General features: G+C 35.2%; 1 protein-coding gene and 1 pseudogene across 3 annotated transcripts in view; both read right to left on the bottom strand.

Annotated features, from left to right (window-relative positions):
- Window positions 1-14,822, bottom strand: part of LOC114387087 (guanine nucleotide exchange factor SPIKE 1-like) — a 59,245-nt gene extending 44,423 nt beyond the window's left edge. The window contains exons 1-14 of one of the 3 annotated variants that reach the window (XM_028347211.1): window positions 14,485-14,822; window positions 14,224-14,386; window positions 13,070-13,197; window positions 12,839-12,942; window positions 12,675-12,730; window positions 12,412-12,509; window positions 12,174-12,311; window positions 8,927-9,238; window positions 7,971-8,246; window positions 5,787-5,954; window positions 5,510-5,707; window positions 5,348-5,391; window positions 3,648-3,717; window positions 3,001-3,162 (exon numbers count right to left, since the gene is read on the bottom strand). In XM_028347211.1, coding sequence (XP_028203012.1) covers window positions 3,001-3,162; window positions 3,648-3,717; window positions 5,348-5,391; window positions 5,510-5,707; window positions 5,787-5,954; window positions 7,971-8,246; window positions 8,927-9,238; window positions 12,174-12,311; window positions 12,412-12,509; window positions 12,675-12,730; window positions 12,839-12,942; window positions 13,070-13,197; window positions 14,224-14,386; window positions 14,485-14,547 — 1,980 coding nt within the window. In that variant the 5' untranslated portion in view covers window positions 14,548-14,822. Of the gene's footprint in view, window positions 1-3,000; window positions 3,163-3,647; window positions 3,718-5,347; window positions 5,392-5,509; window positions 5,708-5,786; window positions 5,955-7,970; window positions 8,247-8,926; window positions 9,239-9,881; window positions 10,104-12,173; window positions 12,312-12,411; window positions 12,510-12,674; window positions 12,731-12,838; window positions 12,943-13,069; window positions 13,198-14,223; window positions 14,387-14,484 lie in introns of those variants that run through there. The other 2 variants (XM_028347209.1, XM_028347210.1) reach the window with 2 other exon arrangements.
- Window positions 14,823-16,217: 1,395 nt separating this feature from the next.
- On the bottom strand, window positions 16,218-17,369 carry LOC114386081 (annotated as a pseudogene).
- Window positions 17,370-22,958: the final 5,589 nt, after the last annotated feature.

The raw sequence follows: 22,958 nt of genomic DNA, 5'->3' as shown, positions 1-22,958 counted from the left end.
CAAGGGATTTAATCAAATAACTAGTCAGGATTATTCAGAAACCTTTCCACCTGTTGCTGTGAAACCTGTCACAATCAAAATAATGTTGACTATTGCTCTTGCTCATCACTGGTCTATTCAGTAAATTGGTGTGAACAATGCTTTCCTTAATGGCTATTTGGAAGAAATCTACATGACCCAGCCACCTGGATTTGCTGATTCTGATAAAAAGTATGGTCTGCAAACTCAAGAAAGCTATCTATGGGTTAAAACAGGCACCTAGGGCCTGGTATGAAAGATTAACCAAATGGAAGCTTGGCAAATGGAAATGGAAGCTTTTTCAGAATCAGGGGGAGTTGTGGGTCAGGGTAATAGAGTCAAAGTATGGCAGGTGGAGGAATTTAAATGAAGCAAGGTCAGCCAATAACGAATCTACATGGTGGAGGGACCTGAAGATTGTAGCTCAGCATCCTCAACAGGGTCAATTGCAGAATAGTTCGATAGTGTGGAAGGTTGGACGTGGGGATAAATTTAAATTTTGGGAGGACACTTGGACAGGGGAAGATAACAAATTACTAGAGAAATACCCTAGGCTTTACAGTATATCTGTTCAGCAAAATTATTTCATTCTGCAAATGAGAGACTTCAAAGATTCAGGGTGGGAATGGGACTTTAAATGGCGGAGACCGTTGTTCGACAATGAGATAGATATGGCGGTATCATTTCTACAAGAACTTGAGGGGAACAGAATTCGGTCCCACAGGGCTGACCAGTGGGTATGGGTGGCAGATCCTAGTGGCCAGTATACGGTTAGGAGTGCCTACAATGTGCTTAGAGAGGACTTATTACAGGAGGACCAGGACGGAGAGTTCAAGGAGCTATGGAAGGTGAAGGTTCCATCTAAAGTAGCTGTGTTTGCATGGCGGTTACTCAAAGATAGGTTACCAACAAGAGACAACTTGAGGAGAAAGCATGTGGAGCTACAAGATTTTATGTGCCCTTTCTGCAGAACAATAGAGGAGAGTGCAAGTCACTTGTTTTTTCACTGCAGCAAAGTGTTTCCTATATGGTGTGAAATGCTGTCTTGGGTAAATCTGGTGGGTGTCTTTCCACATCACCCAAGACATCATTTTCTTCAGCACATATATGGAGCATTTGAAGGAATACAGCTGGACAGATGGAAAGGGTGGTGGCTAGCATTGACATGGACTATTTGGAAGCACAGAAATAGTATAGTTTTCTCCAATTCTGCCTTCAACACAAATAAAGTGGTGGATGATGCAGTATTTCTGTTATGGACTTGGCTCAAAAACTTAGAGAAGGATTTCACAACCCACTATAATCAGTGGTCATCAAACCTAACTGAAGGATTTTTCCGCAGATGAGGATTTGAATCTAGGTTCAATAATTGTATTAGTCTTATAATATGAAACTTATTCTGGGTCAGCAACCAAATTGTTATGGTGCTGAACTAGACCAGAATTTTAGCTTGTACTTCTAGTACCTCTGGTACTTTGCTAATATATATATATACTTATTTTGGCTGATCAAAAAAAAAAATGAAAGATTAACCAAAACACTACTGACTTTTGGCTTTGTTCAAAGCAAGTGTGATCCTTCCCTTCTGGTGTTCAAGATTGATTCTGTGTATTGAAGTAAATGAGGTATTGAAGTAAATGCTGTTCTTGCTCTAAAACAACTAGGAAATTCGGATTATTTTCTAGGTATTGAAGTAAAACATTTGAGTAAGGGTTCCTCTATTGTTGTCTCAAGCTAAATATATTCGCGATCTACTTGAAAAGGCTAACATGGTTGATGCCAAACCAATAACCACTCATCTGCCCTCTGGTCTTAAGTTGACCAAACATGGTACAACTAAGCTTGTTTCAGTTCCTGTTGCTGATGCTACTCTCTATTGGTTGGTTGGTTGTTGGGGCACTTCAGTACATTACTGTAACTAGACCAAAACCGAACTACAGTGTAAACAAGGTCTGTCAGTTTATGTCAGAACCCATGGAGGAACATTGGAAGGCTGTCAAGTGTATTTTAAGGTATCTAAAGGGTACTATAGACTATGGATTGTCTCTAAAATCTGCTTCTCAGAGAGAAGCCTATACTTTGGAAGCTTTCTGTGATACTGATTGGAGAATGGATATGGTTGACAGAAGATCAATTTCAGGGGGATGTATTCTCTTTGGCCCTAATCCTGTTTCTTAGTGGTCAAAGAAGCAGTCTTTTGTTGCTTGATCGACTACAAAAACTGAATATCGAAGCCTGGTTGTTACCGCATCAGAACTTCTATGGATTCAATCCTTACTAAGAGAACTCTATTAAAATTACCACCCCAGCTGTCTACTGTGATAATCTCAGCACTGTTGCTTTGAGTCACAATCTTGTTCTTCATTCAAGGACAAAACACATGGAACTAGACATCTTTTTTGTGAGAGGAGATTTTTTGGATAAGTCCTTACTAATGTGTCATGTTCCTGCCTATCCTCAACTTGCTGATGTGTTGACAAAGCCTCTTGCCAAGCAGCCATTTCTGGATTTACGATCCAAACTCAGTGCTTTCTTTCACTGAGTTTCAGAGCACTCTGCATTTGAGGGGGGGAAAATAATGTATAGTAGATACAGCTGAGTCATTGCTGACTCAGCATAAGAGTTAGTTAGTTAAGCTAACTACTAAACTTCAGTAGTTAGAATCCTTTATATATACACCATAGTGTAATTCTGTTGTAACTAACTCATTCATATATACAATAACAATTTTCATTTTCTCTTGTTCTCTCTCACCTCCATGGATTTCTAAATTCTAATTATAAATAAATCAATCTGCTGGGTGGAAGATTAACCCAGAAATAGCTATATTTATTGAACACCTGACGAGTCAGTGGAGAATTGAGATACCATCAAGAGCAGCATATATAAAATGATATCTACATGAGTCTAGAATAAACAAATAATAAGATTAACAAGAATACCCAAAATAACAAAAAAAAAAAAGCTAGACAAGAATGATACCTCCAGAAGTTCAGAACCCCATGGTGGACTTGTTCGAAGAGTATGCCGGTCATATTCAAGAAAGAAATCTCTAATACGCTCATTGATAGGGTATAAAGAAGAACATAGTCGTAAAAGCAATCTGAAGACACTTTTCCCATCTTCCAAATAATCCAATCTCTCCTATAGTAAAATAAGAAACCAAAATATAGAATGACTTTAAGTTCAAAATTCAAATATAATAACAGAAACCAATTAAGAGCCACATAAAGTCAAGTGCAGTACAATACAATATTGTGCATCACATTACAATTCACAAGACTAGTAACCATCATTACAAATTTAAAATAATTAGACAACCATATTATAAGTTTACTAATGCATTAAGTAGCGCCCTAATAAGTTATGTCCCCTGTCTTTGAATATTTAATATTCTCCAAAATTGGGGGAATTTAAAATGTTATGAGGGAGAGGTTCTGAACAATTAAATGAGTATCTATAATTTTCTTCTTTTTATAAAAATCTTAAACAATAGGAAATTTTAAGTAAACCTTCCCATCCTCCATCCAAACATACCCATTGGGTCACACTACTCAAAGAGAAAAGGGAGAACAAGCAACACATGAAAGTTAATTAACATGTATAGGTGTACAGTAATAAACACATACCCGCCCTGCATCCTGGAGATAATGAGGAACCAATTCTCTCATAATTGGAAGATTTATTTCTGACCGCAGCCTGTATAAAACGACTAAAGCATAAGCTGCCATATACCAAGTTAAGATTATAAGTGCATGTTCGATAACAATTTTTTAGGGGAACTTCTTAAAAAGCTCTCTAGTAAACTGGGGCAAAAGAAAAGAAAACTTTTTGGCCCCAAAGTACACAAAACCAGATATGAACCAAGTCTTCAAGACATAACTAGTTCTTTCTATATAAAAGGAAAATAGGAAGCGGCAAAAACATAAATGAAGAATCACATTGGCAACAAAATATCAATTATCATGTAGAGTCAAACCAGACCTACAAGAGAGGTATTATCATGAAAGATATTGTAAAGATTTTCAATGCAATATAGGTGACCATTTTTTACTTTTTTGTTAATAATACATGTTGCGATATGATTCTATTTCCATATTTCTGTTGAGATATGATTCTGTTTCCATATTTCTGTTGAGATATGATTTTGTTTCCGTTATTATTACCACAATAGTCAAAATCAAGATCTTACTCAAGATTGGGAAGGGGAGTATGGGTCGTAAATCGGGAGATCGTAAGATCCTACAAAATTTATGAAATTCATATATATGCACATAATCATATATATGTGCATATATAAAGTAACATAAATCATTATATCACACTTAAAACACAGAAACACAGAATGTATGTGTGTGCAGCAAACAAAATCACAGAAATGATGTGCATACACTGCAAACAGAATAACAGAGACGGTGTGCATGTTCTGCAAACAGAATCACAGATTAGAGAAGAGTGCCTCATGCACAGTCCACACAAACAGAGCAGGAGAAAGAGTGTTTAGTGAGTGAAAGAGATCAAAGAGGGGATTAGGGGGCGCTGTAATTTTTTGTTTTAGGCAAAAGCAATGCAGCAGTTTTCATTTTTTAGGTGAAAAGGGGGCACAGGATTATTTGGACGCAGAGGGAATAGAAATTGGGCTTAAGTAATTAGGTGTTTTGAGCTAAAGCAGTTCAGATTAAAATACTGGGTCATAAGCCCGACCCGCAAATAACCTAGAAACAAACTCGTGAAAAAGCGACGTGGCACCGCAAGTCTCAATCTTCAACAGCAATCCAGTGTGATCCGCCAAATTGCGACCCAGATGCAACACAAACTCGGAGGATGGAAAAGATCGTAAGTAGTTACTATTTTTATGCAATTGATTCTGATTGTATCCCTACAATTAAGGAATCACCCATTATTATCTAATTCAATTCTGGTTATTATAAATAAAGAGCTGAGGAATCATTCTCCTCAAGCCTTTAGATCAATCTAAGTCTGATATTCAAGATTGTGCTCATTAGGTAACTTATGATCCATTCGTTGTATATGAACACATGCTAAAGGCTGAACCACTTTTCATATTGCCAGTTTGAATTATTAGTTAATCTGGTCATGTATAAGAATATCAGAAAAGAGATATAACCAGCATGCCACACAAGTACAATTTTGGATCCAGCCTTGCCATCAACATTGTGATCATTAAAATTGTAATTGAGATTCCTATGGTAACCATTACAATTTTGGTTTCACTATGCAACAGCAACCGGCCAAGAACTATCATTAATTAATAAAATAAACATTAAAGTCTAACCAATGGAAAAAATATCAAATTAAGAGAACATACTGAGCATGGGAAGATAAAGGAAGTGCTGCATATCCAATCACCACCTGTAAAAATTAAGAAGCGTAATCAATTCATAACAATCAATATGCAACCCCAGACAGCAGTGGTAAAAGGAAGGAATTAAAAAACAATAAATTGGGTGGAAAGCGAAAATGAACTTACCGGCTTTGGGGCATCCAATTTTGTTTGCAGATCAACATGAAATAGAGTAAATAGAAGGTGGTGCATTGGTGTCCACATAGCAGGAAGGGAAAGTTTAATTTCATCATGGTAACAAGCAACCCTAGCTCCAACAGCAACTTGGGTGTGACCCCACTTCTGAAACGATGCATCTAGACCTGGATCTCTAGGATATATTGCCTGGGCAGATTGAGTCACACATAAGATGAAAGCATAGGGCCATGGCTTTCCTCAAGAACAGAAAAATAAAGGTCACTACCTCCAATGGCTGCCTACGAATATCACCATCATCCTCCCTGAGTTCAACCCGTATAAACAAATTCCTTTTCCTACCCAAACTTACAGTCAACGGATACACATACAGGCAGTGAAAAAGTTGCAAAAAAGGCTCGTTTCTTGTTGTAGTGCGGAAGTCAAAAGCATGGAACTATATGTTAACCAATATAGAGCAATTAGCAGAAGCATGGCACATACAAATAGAATTACTTAAAACCACCGTATCATGAAATATCTTTACCCCCATAGCAAAATTAAGCACTATTGACACTATTATATTAATCAAATACAAGATAGAGTAGCAAGATGCAAATATCCCTCGTGAAGGGATCAACATGAGAAATGACAATTAAGAAACACCAAGTTTTGAAAATTATGTCCTCCTTGAAGTGGTTCAAGATTATACACAAGTTCCTTTTATCTTACCATTAATTAGAAATAAACCATTAAAAAATGAACCGTAGCACCAAATATGTCCAATTTTACTCAATGATAAAACTTGGCACTTTGGTATAGTACACCATAAAGCTGTTTTCATGATCATGCACTAAAATATCCATAGTTAGCACTATCTTCCTTGCAAAGACTCCAAGTTTAAAGAAAATATCAACCACAAACTCAGCAATACAAATTCACTTTTAACATCAAATTTGTTATTATTTGGAAAGTGGAGGTGGGATATGACTTCAGCGTAGGTTCTTATGGGGAGGAGGGTTGGATCAAAGGAAGATAGCATGGGTAAAATGGGAAACAATTTGCCTCCCAAAAGAAAAGGGGGGCTGGGTATAAAAGATGTTAGGACCTTCAACAAAGCATTACTTGGAAAGTGGAGGTGGGATATGCTTCAGCAAAACAAAGAATTATGGGCCAGAATATTGGAGTGGAGTCCAAGTATGGCAGGTGGAGATCACTGGTTTAAGGAAAAAGTGGCACCAATGAATCATTGTGGTGGCAGGACCTAATGGCGGTGACCCATGACCATCAGCTGAATAACGTTCTGCAAAATGGAACAACATGGACTGTGGGGTGTCGTGATAAAATCAAATTTTGGGAGGACTGCTGGTCTAGAGATGGTGTGGCACTAATGCTGAAATACCCCAGGTTGTATCAGATCTCTCGCCAGCAACACAAACTCATCCAGAAAGTGGGTAGTTTCACTGAAACAACCTGGGAATGGAACCTTTCATGGAGAAGGCCTTTATTTGATAACAAAGTCGTCTCGGCTGTCGAATTCATGAGGGAGATCACACAGACTGTAATCCAGCAACAAGTAGCTGACTGTTGGTTGTGGAAACATGAACCCAATGGTCATTACTCTACAAGGAGTGCATATAACTTACTGCAGGGAGATTCAGAGGATGAAAATCTGGATGGAGCACTCCAGGATCTATGGAAGCTAAAGATCCCAGCTAAGGCATCAATCTTTGCTTGGAGGTTAATTAGAGATCGATTGCCGACTAAGTGTAACTTGCGAAGGAGACAAGTAGAGTTAGATGACAGCATGTGCCCTTTTTGCATAAATAAGGAGGAGGATGCATCCCACCTATTTTTTTACTGCAGCATAACACAACCTTTATGGTGGGAATCCCAATCTTGGATTGGAACCTTGGGGGCTCATCCTATAATTCCAAGGCAACACTTTATGCAGGTCGAAAATGGGACGACTGGATCGAAGAGGTACAATAGATGGAAGAGCTGGTGGGTAACCCTAACCTGGTCCATTTGGCAGCAAAGTAATAAGGTCATCTTCTTGAATGAACCATTCAATGGAAGCAAGCTGATGGAGGATGCAGTGTTTCTGCTCTGGACATGGCTCAGAGCAATGGAGAAAAAAATTTCAATGTACTTTAACCAGTGGTCTAGCAACCTAACAGAAGGTTTCTGTAATTAGGAGGGAAAACCAGCTGAGGGATATTGTATATGTATATGTGGTGACCACTCTGGATCCTATCAGCCTGTAGACAGCCTGATCATTGTATCCAGAAGTCTACCTAAAATTATCTTGTAACTTTAGTTCCACTGGTACTTTTATATATATATATAACTACTTTTGCTGACCAAAAAAAAAAAAATTAATTTCTTTAAAAGATAAATTCTACTCTAAAAAAAAGTTAACTCCACTGGCTAACTAAAGACTGGTAACTCTGTCAAAAGATATAATACTTACATCATCAGCATTAAAATCTGAATTTCCATGTTGATTTGCTCCATTTCCCAAAACTGGAGATACTACCCTGAGGTTGCTACCCTGAGGATCATCACAACCATTACTAGGATACTTTCCAGACAGTGAATCCACAATTCGATCCCCAGGGTCAACAGAATCATTGGTTATACTACCACTTTCTGACACATTTTCCAAATCAGCTAGGGAAATCTGGTGCTTTTCAATTTCCAGCCTCAAAACACCTTTGATAGGTTTGTGCATCTTACGTTTAGGATCCTAGATATTTCAAGAAATACCAGCCACAGAATAAATCAGTATGAAACACTAATTTTTTTTAATCATAGTAGTCATATAAATGTCTTCTCAAGAAAAAAGAAATGCAGCTACCAAAAGCTCAAACTTGATAATAAAAAAGAGGCACAGCAGAATTGTAATCTGCAACTTGTACCTTTAGTACCTCTGGTACTCAATTAATTCATATAGATTATTTTGGCTGATCAAAAAAAAAAAGTGGCACAGCATAGTGACATATATACCAAACACAGATTCTTTGATAATCTTTGGAAACCCAAACAATAAGAACAATTAAAAATAAATTTGAATTTAATATTAAATAAAACAAACAATAGATCATAAAGGACAATGCAATGACAATCTAACATTCAATCAGACGGAGGAACAGAAAACAAAACCCAAATAAGAAGAAAATAAATAAATGTTTAAAGCAAACTGAATAAATGTAATATAGTGCATATAAACAAAAACAATAAATAAACAAAAGCCATATAAGAGGGGCAAATCAATAAATAAGTATTTATTGCATAAAGAATTATTGCCAAAGTCATTAATATCACCTTAAAAGTGTTATAAATAAAAACAAATTTAATCCAGAAATTTCATTCCTTCAATTCAGCCACTAAGAACAAAACCAAAGTCAGGAAACCTGAAGCACACACCTGAAGTGATTCCTCAGTATAGCTTTCTTTGACTTTATTTAAGTTTGAAACCTCTACTACCACAGAATTTCCATTGGAGTAACTCAGCTTTCCATCTAAAGAGATTTTTGCACTAGTATCAAAAACACCTTCATGAGAACTCGAACCAGATATACTTGGAGCAAGAGGGCTGCTTGGGGAAGCAGGCCCTACTGAAGCTGCACCAATACTGCTATCAAATAATGATACGATGGTCCATGTGAAGGACTCTTTGTAAGGCATGATTTTAGACCACACCTGCAGTTTTTGCTTCTCTCTCTCAGTCAAGTGCACCTGTAAAGTGAAGTAAATGTTAAAGCCTAAACAATTTCCTAAAAGGCATCATCTCACACAAATAGCAGTCACCTTGTAAATTATACACTAAAATAAGCAAGCATCCACAGTCAGCAAGAAAAAATTCACAGAACTTATTTATTATTACTACAAAGAAAAAAAAATTCAAAGTCCAAGGTAGAAAATGCATATTTAGACCCTGCTTCTACCTTTTCAACTAATATTTTAAAATCTTGTAACTAACATCCTAGGAACACATGTTCAAAATTAAAAAATTTTAAAAAAAATGTCTTCACCATTTTTTGAAATGTCCAAGCCCAAAAAAATGTCTTCACTATCTTTTATAATGTATTTCTTATAGAAGCATATGGTTTCATTGCATCTTTCAAGTCCCACATAGGACAAATCACACTCTTGCTCTCCCATCACACTCTTTTCCTTACCCTTTTCCCAGTTTCCCTAAATAAAGTGCTGATCCCCAAATCTAACTTGTGAATCATACATTTCTACAATTCTGGAGATGCCATTGATCACAATCACCTATGGAAACTTGTTCTAGTGTGATTGGTTGATCCATTGCTGATCAGAAGAAGGCCCACTTATGAAGGAAAAAACAGGAACCTAACCAACTTTGAACACCCACCTAAAAGAATCCAAGCCCTATTTCTTCCTCCATTCCGACTTGTGTCTTCTTGTTCCAATCTGCATCTTCTTCTTCAGGTTCAATCTTGTCTTTTCTGTTTCTGCTAGGCAGCTCGCTGATCTGCCTGTTTTTTTATCTTCTCTAGGTGCAAGTTCAGCTGCTTTTCATTAAATCAACTTATGGGATTTTACTGCACAATCTAACGGTTATGCTGATTCAAAGCAGGTTTTTTCTTCTTTGTTTTACTTGTAGCTTCTCTTCCCTTCTATGTTTTGGTGCTTGAGATTAACGGAGTGCTAGTGCAGCTGCTGGTGGTGGCAACCCAAGTGATGCCGTGAGTGAGGGTTCTAAAATGCACAAGAATCCAATTGGACATGGGAGTGAGGTGGAAGCATATTTAAGTGGACGGAGATGAAAGAAAAAACATTAAATGCAAACATTACAATCAAAAAGCATCATAGGTCATAGGGTGTGGACACAAAGCAGGTTGTAGCATGTAAAATTGTTACTAATGAAATGAAGAAAGAAATGTGAGTAATTGCATCCCTGTTGCAAGAGAGATTAATCAAGAAATCAAGCACCAATGATGAGCATATAAATCTGGGGAAAAAAGAGAAGGGAATGATGTGGTTGAGAACTGGTTGAGAACTCGAGAAATACTTTTAAGAAAAGCAGAGTAAGCACCCCAATCCACAACAAATCACATTTTTAAGAAGAATTTGTTGGAGGAAGCATGTCAAGAAATTGGTTCTTTTTCTAAAATGCCATCCCATACCATTCAATGTGGCAAGGAGTGATGAATTCCATGACATCTTGGAATTGGTTGTAAGACATGGCACAGGATTTAAACCACCATCCTATCTTGAGATTAGAGTCAAATATTAGAATCAACAAATGAATTTGACCATAGCTTATTGGAAGAAAACGGAATGCAACATCATGATTGGTGGGTGGAAGAATATTAAGGAAAAGAAGACCATATTAAACTACTTAGTGAACAGCTCTAACGCTTTGTTTGAATTGATAGATAGAGGAATGGAGAGGAATGAAATCAAGTTTTAAAGTGCGCCATTGTTTTAATATTATAAACGAGACTATCTATTGTGTGCCCATTCAAACATAACCTATTAAATGCCTAAAATTACTTAAAAGAGCATGAACTGAATTGCTTATGTTTTGGATATAATAAATACTCTCATTCCCAATATAAACTTCTTATTTCTATCTTCTTATCATGTGTCCATGCCTCCATGGCACACAATAAAAACCCTGTTCTAAAATTGCAATGCATCAAAACCCCAATTTGACCCCCCACCCCACCCCCCAATTGATGGGGGTATGGATGGAATCAGCACTTTTGATTGTTTTATTTGAAAAGAAATTAATTCTTTATTGTGATTCTTCCTCCCTCTGCAAGTGTATGCTTCTTCCTTCCAAAGTTGAAGGCATCCAGCATATCTACAAACTAGGCCATTCTCTCATAAGTATGCCCTCTCTTTCATCTTTAAACAATTCTTCCTTGTAGGAAGTTATTTAGACTATTGAATTGACCTTTTTGTTTACCCCCATTGTTTCACAAATTATATTTCCAAATACCCACATTCAATGACACAATAGAGGGATGATAAGTCCCAAATCTCAATTTATTGTTAGTTGCTTTTTGCAATAGGGGCAACCCACTTCAAGCTCATTGCTTAACTGGGTAGAGATGGGCAAAAATGGATATACAAATTAGGAGAAGCAACCAGGAAAAAGCACCAAGTGAGATAAGAATAATAAGTTAATGAAATAATTGTTACCATGTTCCATCATAAAGTATCCAAACAATGGACTGGAATTTTGATTCTATTTCATTCACCATTAGATATCCAAAACATAATCTAAGAGAACAGTCCTTTTGAAGCCTATTGATACATCTCACATATAAATAACAGCTAAATAATATTTTTAAGATAACGGATGGCAGTTGAAAAGATTGGTCAACAAAATGCAGTCCAATTTGTGACAATGCAACAAATTAAAAAGACTTGGGCTTAATATTAAGCCGTAAGTATAGGCTTTGTAGTGTTCAAGCTCTAGTTATTTTACTCAAGATCTTCTTTTAAAGAAAGTAACCATCGGTTGCTCTTCAAAAATTCAGATTTGATTGTAGTGCACCCACCCCATCTTTATGGACAAAATGTGCTCCTATATACTGTATGTACACATGCAATAGTGGAAAACCAGCTTAAATTCTTGGCTAAGGCACAAAGAAAACAACAACAACAAAGGAAGAAAAATGTCAATACATACTGGATCTTTACGTGAATAAACAGAAGCAGTAACCCCGCCTTCTTCAGTAGCATGCTTCTCCAACTGGATTAACAAACAAACTGAAGCAGATGGCGCATCTAAGTAAAAGACTGCACGAGGTTCACATGTAATTTTGGCCTGGAAATTGTAAAAAGTGGGGGGATGGGGCCAAATCATTGTCACTTCAAAATCACCCATTGATTACATATAACTTAACAAAAAAAAATCATATACTTACATTCTGCATTTCAGTTGGTAAGACATGAAAGTAAAAGTCTTCTGATAACTTTTCTCTTCTCTCCCTATTGTACAAGCACATTGTACCATAAAAGGGCTCTATAAATTATGAGAAAAAAAAAAACAGAGCTCTGTGTCAGACACATAAATCCACTTTCAGCATAAACACTAAAAATTAAATGGCATAGCATTGGCAACAGCACAATGAGAAGAAGCAATTTGTCTACCACATTATCCCACCAATATCAACAGCAAAACACTCACCGGCCAATCCTGCTTGAAATTGTAAAGACTGAACTTTTACAGAGATCTTCATTCCACTGAGATGCCAAACAGAAAAGGATTGACAAAAAAAACTCAGTTGGGCCAAAAAGAACAGGAAAAGATGAAAATATACTCTACTCAGAAACATCTCACAAATGACATACTGCAATACAGGAGTTTCCGGTATCCTTTGTCCAAATATCAATGCCCTCTCATTTTCCCAATCAAATGCAGGCTCATAAGCAGGAAGGAGAGATTGACCAATATGCTTCACATTTAAGTAAATTAATAAAATCAAAATCAGTACCAATACCATTTCTACAAACTTGAATCGTAAACTAGCACAGAATCTCCAATAGAATTAAAACAAGGAACCAAACTACACCCCTATCAACCTTTGGAACATCCGAAGGCAGCAAGTCACCATCTGCACCTTCCATAAACTGCCTTCCTGAAGTACTAGGTATGTCATCTTCACTAATATCATCACCCTTTGTTTGCCTTGCCCCAGCAAGGCGCATTTCTGCATACAACAATAATTTTGTTCAAGAAAACAAAAAACTTGCTACAATCATTAATCACCAATAAACACAACCCAAAACCCACCCATATGATATTACCAGTGTTATGATGAAGAATGCAGAAGCTGATATGAGGAAGATGCAGCAGAAGCAAAAAATATAAAAAATATGGGGAAAAAAACAAAAGAGAAATACCAGTATCTGTGTCACATGCTATTAGCAGTAATAACCTAGTTAATAAGCACATGCACATGTAAATCCCATTTCATAATTTTAAAAAGTATAAACAAAAAATTGCTAAATGCAGAAGCTAGTATGATAGAGGAAAGGCAAAATTGTATTTACAAAAAAATCTACAACCACTAATCACAAACACAACCCTAAACCCACCCACATGCTATTAATAGTGTTATGACGCAGAATGCCCGAAGTCACAGAATGCAAAAGCTGATATGATAAACAAGAAGCAAAAGCAAAAAAAAGGGATAGAGAGAAATAAATACCAATCTCAGTGTCAGCGTCACATACAATTATTAATTTATTAGCATTATCCCAGTAAATAAGCACATTCACATTTAAACCCCATTTCACAACTTAACAAAAAAAAAGGTAATCGCAGAATGCATAAAGCTCTGTTTTTGGATAAACTCCATAAGCACTTCTAGGAGAGAAAAGATAATAAGGAAAAATGAAATAAGCTTCCGCATAAGCTAAAAAATTTAACTTATGCATAAGCTAATTTATGGAAGCAAAGCTAACTTTAGCTCATGGAGAAACTAATTTCATTTTTTCCATATCCAAACAGCCCTAAGCTGATATAATGAAGAAGAAGAAAAAGTGGCAGAACAGAAATAAACACCGATTTCTGTCATTGTCACATCACAAATGCTATTATTAGCATTACCCCTATTGATTAACCACACTCACATTTAACCCACATTTCAAAAATTCAAAAAAAAACGCAGAATAATGCAGAAGCTAATACGATAAAAAAAAGCAAAAAAAAATAAGAGAGAGAGGGAGAATACCGGTTTCAATGTCAGTGTCGGGGCCTTCATATATCTGGTTATGAAACGACGGCGTTCCGACGGAGTCGTAGTGTCCGTACTTGTTCTCATCCTTGACCCAATCCGTGGTGTAGCAATGGACGAGCTCGTTGAGGTGCGGCCACTGCTCCAGATTCTCCTCGAACTGCACACAACACAACACAAACACAACAAAAGCGTCACTTCAAAAACGTACCGTTTCGGGCGAGGAGGAGGAGGAGGTTGTTGTAGCCGTAAAACTACCGTGTTGCGCCAGCGCGTGGTGGCTGGCGCGACGGCGTCGCGGCGCTGGCGGAGGTGGAGCATCGCAGTCGCAGTCGCAATCGCAGCAGATCTAGGGTTTTGCGCGGGGGAGTGAGGGCGAGACGGCGTCGTTTCGGGGTTAGGGGTTAGGGGTTAGAGAGAGAATGCGCAATGTGGAGCATTAGCTGGATCTGGAAGAAGGAGGAGGAGGAGCATTGTTCGCGGGGGTGATAGAGAGAAAGGTTGCTGCAGTTCAAGTGCCGAGAGAGGAAGAATACGAGACAGAGTGAAAAGAAGTCAAAAGAAGTCCAAAGAGAGAAAACGCCAAAGAGGGTTCATAAAGTACACAGCAGGCAGGTGTCGGACCCAATGTCTCTTTCTTATTATTTTTTTCCCCAACTTGGTTATTCTGCTCTGCTTCTGCCATTCTTTTCTTTTCCGAAAACTTTTTTTTAAGATAATAAAGATCATCAGACTTTAATTATTTTGCATCCATAATATGATAGTTTTTTATATAGTTAACTAATAAAAATTATAATAATTATCATTTATTGACCAAGGCATTCTAGCTGAATTAATGTTGAGTGGGATCTCTGAATTAGTATAAATTTATTGTTTTTTATTTCTATAAATAAAAAAAATACTATTATTTGTTGAATGTATAGGATATTTTTAAGTAAATATATGTATTGGGTCATAAATGGTATGTATAGTAAAATGGTATGCATTTTTAAAATATTAAAAGTTTTTAGTTTTTTATGCAATGCTTTCTTTATTAGATCGTAGGAGAATTTGTAATAGAATATAACATTATAAAAAATACACTAAAAATATATAGAAATTACACTCATTAATAATTAGACTAAATTAATTTGATTTTCTTTTTTTTTTTTACTATTTTGGTCCCTATTTTAAAAAATTAATAATTTTGATTGATCTTTAATTATGTATATGTTTACTTCTTTTATTTTTTATATTTTAATTAACTAAATTATTTTATGATATCTTCATAGATAACATTATAATCTTGTCGTAAATCTTTTCCACATGTGAATAGTGTTTTTTTCTGCAGGTTAATATATAGTCATTTAGACTTTATACAAGGGTGAGTCCACCCTTAATTTAGGTCTCTTCAAGGTGGCTGTAAGAGTATTTATGGTGCATGTCTCTTATACGGATTTTTTTAATTTTTTTTTTTTTTGTCCCTGTAATACTTTTTGTGATTTTCACAGTGTCATATCACTCAAAACAAAATCATACATAATTTTCTCAAAAAAAAATCATACATAATTTTCATTCAATGCAAAAGATCAAAGGAAACTTTAAAAAATTCACACATTTAAATTTTTTTATTCTAACTTAATTTTATTCCAATAAAACAACTAATTCATTTTTCCAATTTTTATGTATACAAATAATAAATATAAATAATTGAAGAAAATATTAAATATAAATTAAAAATAAACAAAATTTCATAACATTGAAAGAAAATGTGTAACAATAAAAAATACATTTTTATATAATAATAGATAATTAAACACAATGACATTGAAATAAAAAACATAATGATGAAAAATTAAAAAAAAATATTACATAAAATTAATTGTTATTTTCATTTTTGAAATGTTCCTAAATATGTTCAAATAAATCTGCTTGAAGTTGGCGGTGGTTTTGTTTGTCATGAACCTCTACTCTCCTTTGGGGGTATGTTGATTTGATACTAGGGTGAGCACCTAAAAATACTTACCTATACTACTGTAATCAATGTTATTTTGATATGTGTCATGTTCATCCTCAACAATCATATTATGCAATATGATGCATGCATAGATGATATTCTTCATTTTACCAGCATCACAAAAACGTGTCGGACTACGTATAATTGCGAATAGAGATTGGAGCACTCTGAATGTCCGTTCTACATCCTTTCTTGCTAATTCTTGTCATTGTGCAAATAATTTTTATTTTTCTCCTTGCGGAATTGAGATGGTCTTCACAAATGTGGCAAAGTTTGGATAAATGTCATCCACTAAATAGTATATCATATTATATTGGATTCTATTCACTGTGTATTGCACTGCAAACGCACGTCTTGACAAAGCTTCATCAAACACATTAGATCCAATTAACATAGCAATGTCATTATTTGAACCAGCGGTGCCAAAAAATACATGTCAAATCCACAAGTCTTGTGATGCCACAACTTCAAGAATGATTGTTGGGTTGCAATGATCACCTCGACAAAATTGACATTTCCGTGCAACTGAACAATTTTTCCATTCCTAGTGCATACAATTAATGGAACCTAACATACCTGAAAATCTGTGTGCTACTCCCATTTGTAGTAGTCGCTCGGTGTCTTCGTTATTTGGTCTCCTCAAGTACTCATTCCTAAATATGGTGCATATGCCTAATACAAATCGCTCCAAGCATTCCATTGCAGTTGTTTCACCAATTTGAACATATTCATCCACACTGTCAGCAAGTGATCCATAAGCCAATATACGAATAGTAGTTGTGCACTTCTGCCATGGAGATAGGCCTTTTCGACATAATACATCGACCCTCATTTGAAAGTATTCATCATAATTGTTGAGCGTGTCTACAATTCGGAGAAACACATGCCTTCACATATGAAACCTTTTTCGGAACTGAATGTATGTGTATACAAGATTTTCTGAAAAATAGCCATTGAACAATCAACCATGACCTTTTTCACAATTACGGTGTATCACTCTTCTTCTTTGGCTATGCCTAGTGGTGTTGCCATCTGGTTGTTGTTGGCTCTCAAGTATCAACCTAATGATTTCTCCATCAGTGTTGTCTTCCAAATCCTCATCTATCATTTGATCCAAAGCTTTATCTAAATTGATGTTTGGATCCATTATATGGTAATTAAAGTGTTTGAAATAAGAGAGAAATATTGCATATTTTGTATGAGAACATGTGAGAATGATGAAACATTGGACATTTATATAACTTCATTTGTAACGCTAGTTTTCTAGCGGCTAGTTTTTCAACAGCTAGTTTTCCAACATAGAATTCTGAATTTGAGATACAACAACAACCTACACTGCTAAAATTAAATATCAAACACGACATTAGCATAACATTCATACATAAGAACTAAACATTTAATATCCTAGTTTTTTCCTAATATGGTCACAATACTTTTCGTGATCTTGGTGTTGTTGTTTGAACATGTTGGATGTATCCTTCATGAAATTTCATACTATATGCGTCGTTCCTATTCTTGCAGACGCCTTTCATGTGCCTCCTTTAACTGAATAAGTTTTGATGTGTTGACATTTTTGTCCTTCATTACACTTTCTATGTTAGATAAATCGAGAGTGTTCGAAGATTCATTTCCTTTGCTCTTCCTTTTTGCTGTTTTTTGTCCAATTGGGTGAGAATTGGCGATGGCGTATCATATTCTTTGACTTCAATGGGTGTCTCTGGGTTAGAAGATGACGAGTAATTTCCAGAAATAGAAACCTTTGTTCTTTTTGAATACTTTGACATAAATTTTGCATCGAATTTTGGTTGATCTTTCAACAACAACCAAGCTTGCTCAACCTCAAATTTTTTACCTGAATCCTGTCTGTAAATCATATGAGCATCAGCCAAAACATTCTTCTCAAAACTTCCACTTCTCCTATGTTTACGTGCTTGTTTGTAGCACTCATTAAACTTTTGAATTGGAAGGGGGATCCTGTTCTACCTAGATTTTAATTGAGTCCATCTTTTTTCACAAAATTGTCCGCTTTGACGCACATCATCATTGTTGTACGCATTTTTTATCCTTGCCCAATATTGGTTTGATGTTTGGTCGACTCCTGTAATTGAATCCTTTGACACATTGAGCCATGATCAGACGAGAATCACATCTTCTGTCATTAAGAATGTTGTACGACTTTTTTCCCATCTGAATTTTGATCTCTTTCGTCTAGTTGAATACTATCTACACCGATTGGTGATTCAATTTCATTGCTAGGGGACTCAATATTGGATAAAGAAGGCCTATAACATGTGTTTGGGTTGTGGGGTTGATGATTTTGACTATAAATTTGTGAATTTTGAGAACTATCATTGGTACGTAGCTCTACATTGGATGAAGGATGCATATACCACATGTGTGGGGGTGGTGGATACATAACATACTGTGGTGGATTTTGAGAATTTTCATTGGTATGGAGTGGTACATAACGTGTTGTGGTGAATTTTGAAAATTTTCACTGATAGGAGGTGGTTGATTTTACAAATAACTATAGTAATATTGATTGGGATCCACTTTAGAGAGAATAAAAAATATTGAGGCTTGATCGGAACAAGAAAAAAATTAAGAGTACAAATATTGTGCCCAAAACTCCATCAGATGAATCCAAATTTATAAGAATAATGTTCTTACGTTAAAAAAAAATTATGTGTGCAACGCTAACTTCAACAGTCCAATCCTCCACAATGTTCCAATTTATCCAACATTCCAATTCTACACTTTTTTTGCCATTATTTTCCAATTTCATTTTTTTAACTATCAACGTTGCTATGTTATCTCGGTGGAAATAATATCCATTCACGAAACTTTTCCTTTACACCAATTATGTGTGCAAATCATAACAATTAACAAATGTCATCACATATTAGTACTTGTTAAGAATAAATAACTAAATTATATTAAAAAAAATAAAAGTTTTAGGTTTTAAATAATTTTTTTGTTAAATATCATTTATTTTTTAGCTCGAATTTAACTAGCATTTCATAAATAAGTTTTGATGGTTATGGCCCCAATACAAGATTATCATTAACCTATTCATTATAAATATATCACTAATATAGAGATTTTTTTTTAAAATTTATGATTCCTTGGATATGAGAAATAAAAATGTGCTTTTATTTAATCTATTTTATCATGAATAAACTTTTTTTTTTTTGCAACTACTGCACTTCTCCACTTCACCTTTCCACTTCTCTAGAATCTTTCCCTTCCCTACACGTTGCCTTTCCCACTTCTCCACACACTCTCCATCCACACCCCACCTCTCTTGATGTGAACCTTACAGGGAAGATCGCTTGATACAAGTTACAGAGATTTGGATGACGCCACTTCCGGTGAAGGAAGATAAGTCAGGATAGACGCCACAAGGATTACCTTGATAAGTCTAAGATTGGTTCAACAAGGAACCCAGAGAGAAACTCTCACCAAATTTCATCAAATGCCAAAAGTTCTTTTATTGAAAACAAAAACCAATACTTATAGTGTATCTGAACAAAAAGATAAAAATAGACATGGACCTTCAAAACAGTTTGGGCCAAACAAATTATAAATAAAATAAAAACAAAATAGAACATATTTATTATGGGCCTTCAAATTAATTTGGGCCTTCAGCAACAATTAATAGTCTTGATAGTGTCTCTGCCTCTGGGCTTTCATCCTTCTCCACTTGGGCCTTCGTCCTTCTCCACTTGGGCCTTTAGCCTGTATTTGGCCAATTTTAGGATTCTCATCATCTCTTCTCTCTTTTTCTCATTTCTCTAGAAGCTTTCCTCTTCCTCGAGCCACACCACACCTCACTTATTTTCTCTCGCTTTTCTCCACCAGACCTCCACACCCACACCCCTCTTCTCTCTTTTCTCTGCCACACCCATAGACCTCTTCACTTCCCCTATTCTCTTTCTGTTCTTTTCTTCAGGGCACCACCACCATCGTAGCACCATCTTCACAACACCACCATCACGCCACCACAATCTTGCCACCATCATCATGCCATGCGCCACCATCGCGACCCTTCCCTCATGCAACCATTGTTGCCCCTCTTGCCATCATTGCGGCTCCTCCCTCGTGCAACCATTGTCACAACCCCTTGAATCCGTTCTTAATTTTTTTTCCATTCTCAGATTAATTATTCATCGTTCTTTCATTTTTGGTTCTATGTTGTTCTTGTTTGATATGTGTTGTTCTTGGTTCTGTGCTCTCACTGTTCTTCTTTCTATTGTTTTCCCTCTTTTTTTTTACATGGTGGTTGATGTTAGATATTAATATATTAATGTTAAGCACTTGTTCCTTATATAAGAATCATTTCTTTTTCAAGAGGAAACCGTTCCGCCATGGAGACCCTCTCTAGTGCAAGGTCTCTTCATGAAACTGTATCTTGCTATGAAGGAACCACTAAAGAACCTTGCGTTGGAGATGCAATAAGTTTATGGCTTTTAGATTTTAAATATAATTTTTAAAATAAAACACATTTGACAAAATTTAAGTTGTATTGGTTTTAAATTCAATTCTAAAACAATTTTACATTCATTATCAAAACCAAAAAAGATTTTGTGAATTTGATTTTTAGTTTTTAAAAAACACATTCTAACCATAATCAACATACTACGACTGCACCACCTCCACCACCACAACCATTCCACTACCGCCACTATCATCACACCTTACCTTTGTTGTCATCACCACTTCTATTTTCATTGCCAACATTGTCGCCACCACCACCACCATTTAGTCACCTTCATGGTCATTGTCACCATTGTTGTCAATATTTCACCTCACCACCACCCCTAATTTTAAAAACCGAACTAGTGATTGACCCGGTCAAGGCAGTGGGTCTCTGGGATAATGTCAAAACTAGTTGACCCGTATGACCCGATCTTTATTAAAAAATAAATGAAACTTTATGCCCAACGTCAATTAACCCGCATGACCCAGTGTGTTTCCTGCATTGGGCATGACTCGACCCGAGTTAATGGGTCATCAAATTAACTACAAACCCAATCAAATCGTATCGAGTTACACCAAGTTCAATATATGATTGATCTGATAGGTGACTCAATCTACTTAGACTTCCGAGTCATGGTCGAACCGGTCTGACCTACTAGGTTGGTCCAAATTTTAAAACACACTCATCGTTATTCCACCGTCACTATTATCATCATCATCATTCCACCACCACCATTGTCGATGCCATCGTCACTACTATCGCCGTCACTCCCACCCTGCTACCTCTACCACTATTGTTATTTTATAAAAAATGAGATAAGATAAAACAATTGACTTATTATATTTATCTTCAATTTATAACATATTTTTAAAACTAAAAACAAAGAATAAATTAAAACTCAAAAATAAAACTAATTTTAGTTTTTAAAAAAATTTAAACTAAAAACAAGAAATCACTTGGGACTTAAATATTTTCCCATCAAAAGATGTGGAAATGGAAGTGTAGTAGTTATTAGGATTGATTTATTTTATATTAAATGTGTTTTTTTTTAGTTTTTAAAAGGATTTTGTATAAACTTAAAAAATATTGTGATCACTAAAGACTATTTTATGTAGATTTTTCTTCAAGAAATTATTTTTTTCAAGTTTCTATTCTTTCAAGAAAATATAATTGTTACCATTTTTTAAAATATTTTTAAGCAAAAGGAAATTATTAAAAAGCTCAAATAAATGAGTCTTATGAGAAATTAATTCCTAAAAGTACACATCTATTTAAGACTTATTTTTTCAACTGATTTTTTTTAATCCAACAGATTTTATTTCATATTACATATGAATCTAGAGATTGAATTCTAAGTGGACATGCTCAGTAGACATAATTATTTATATCATAACATATACTTAAAAAACTTCAAATTTTAAGTTTAGGTTTGACATTTTTATCTAATATATATCATTTTTTTAGGATTTCACTTCACCTAAAACTTTATTTGAAAAAAATATTTTTGCAAGGTATGTAAGTTGTTTTCTAAAATACACTTTATTCGTTTATATTTTTAATTATATTTAGTTTGATATCTTATCTTTTAAAAAAAATTAATTTAATCATTTTTGTTTTTAGAATGAGTCAAAATTGTTCTTCCAAAACAATAATTAATTTCAAGTTTGATACATAATTTTTGAACCCATTCATGACTTATTTAAGATCTGACTAAATTTGGAATAAGAAAAGATTTTTCGTGCTTAGGAATCACCATTCCTGAGAATCATGAATCCTGAACATCACGACTCCTAAGAATGACTAAATTTTTTTGGTTGGTTATAAATATTTTCATATATAATAATACTTTTATCACAATCTTTAATTATTTATCATATTTAATGATTTAATAAGAATAACATGATATTTTTATTATAATTAAACTTATTTTTAATTCAAGAAAGTTGGATTCTCAACTCCCCCACTCGAATATTTTTGTGGGAAACATAGCAAAAAAAATCTCGGGAAATATACATTATTTTCCGAGAATGCTTTGTTTTAGAACAAATCAAAAATGGGAAACAAGCGTTGTCAACTTTAAGATTCTCAAAATTTGTCTTGTACAAAAGGATCCTTACAAGCAAATGATGTTTGGATAGAAAATGACCCATAAATATGGTGAAAGAGAAAAGTAAACCTAACCAGCAATTGAAAAGTTCTAAAGATAAAAAATCATATTCTTTTTTGGTTACTCACACACTGAGTTTCATAATTTTT

The sequence above is a fragment of the Glycine soja genome, chromosome 15 (assembly GCF_004193775.1).
Source record: "Glycine soja cultivar W05 chromosome 15, ASM419377v2, whole genome shotgun sequence".
In the NCBI taxonomy this organism is placed as follows: Eukaryota; Viridiplantae; Streptophyta; class Magnoliopsida; order Fabales; family Fabaceae; genus Glycine; species Glycine soja.
Note: the sequence above shows the minus strand (reverse complement) of the source record. Positions and strands in the feature narration are given on the sequence as shown.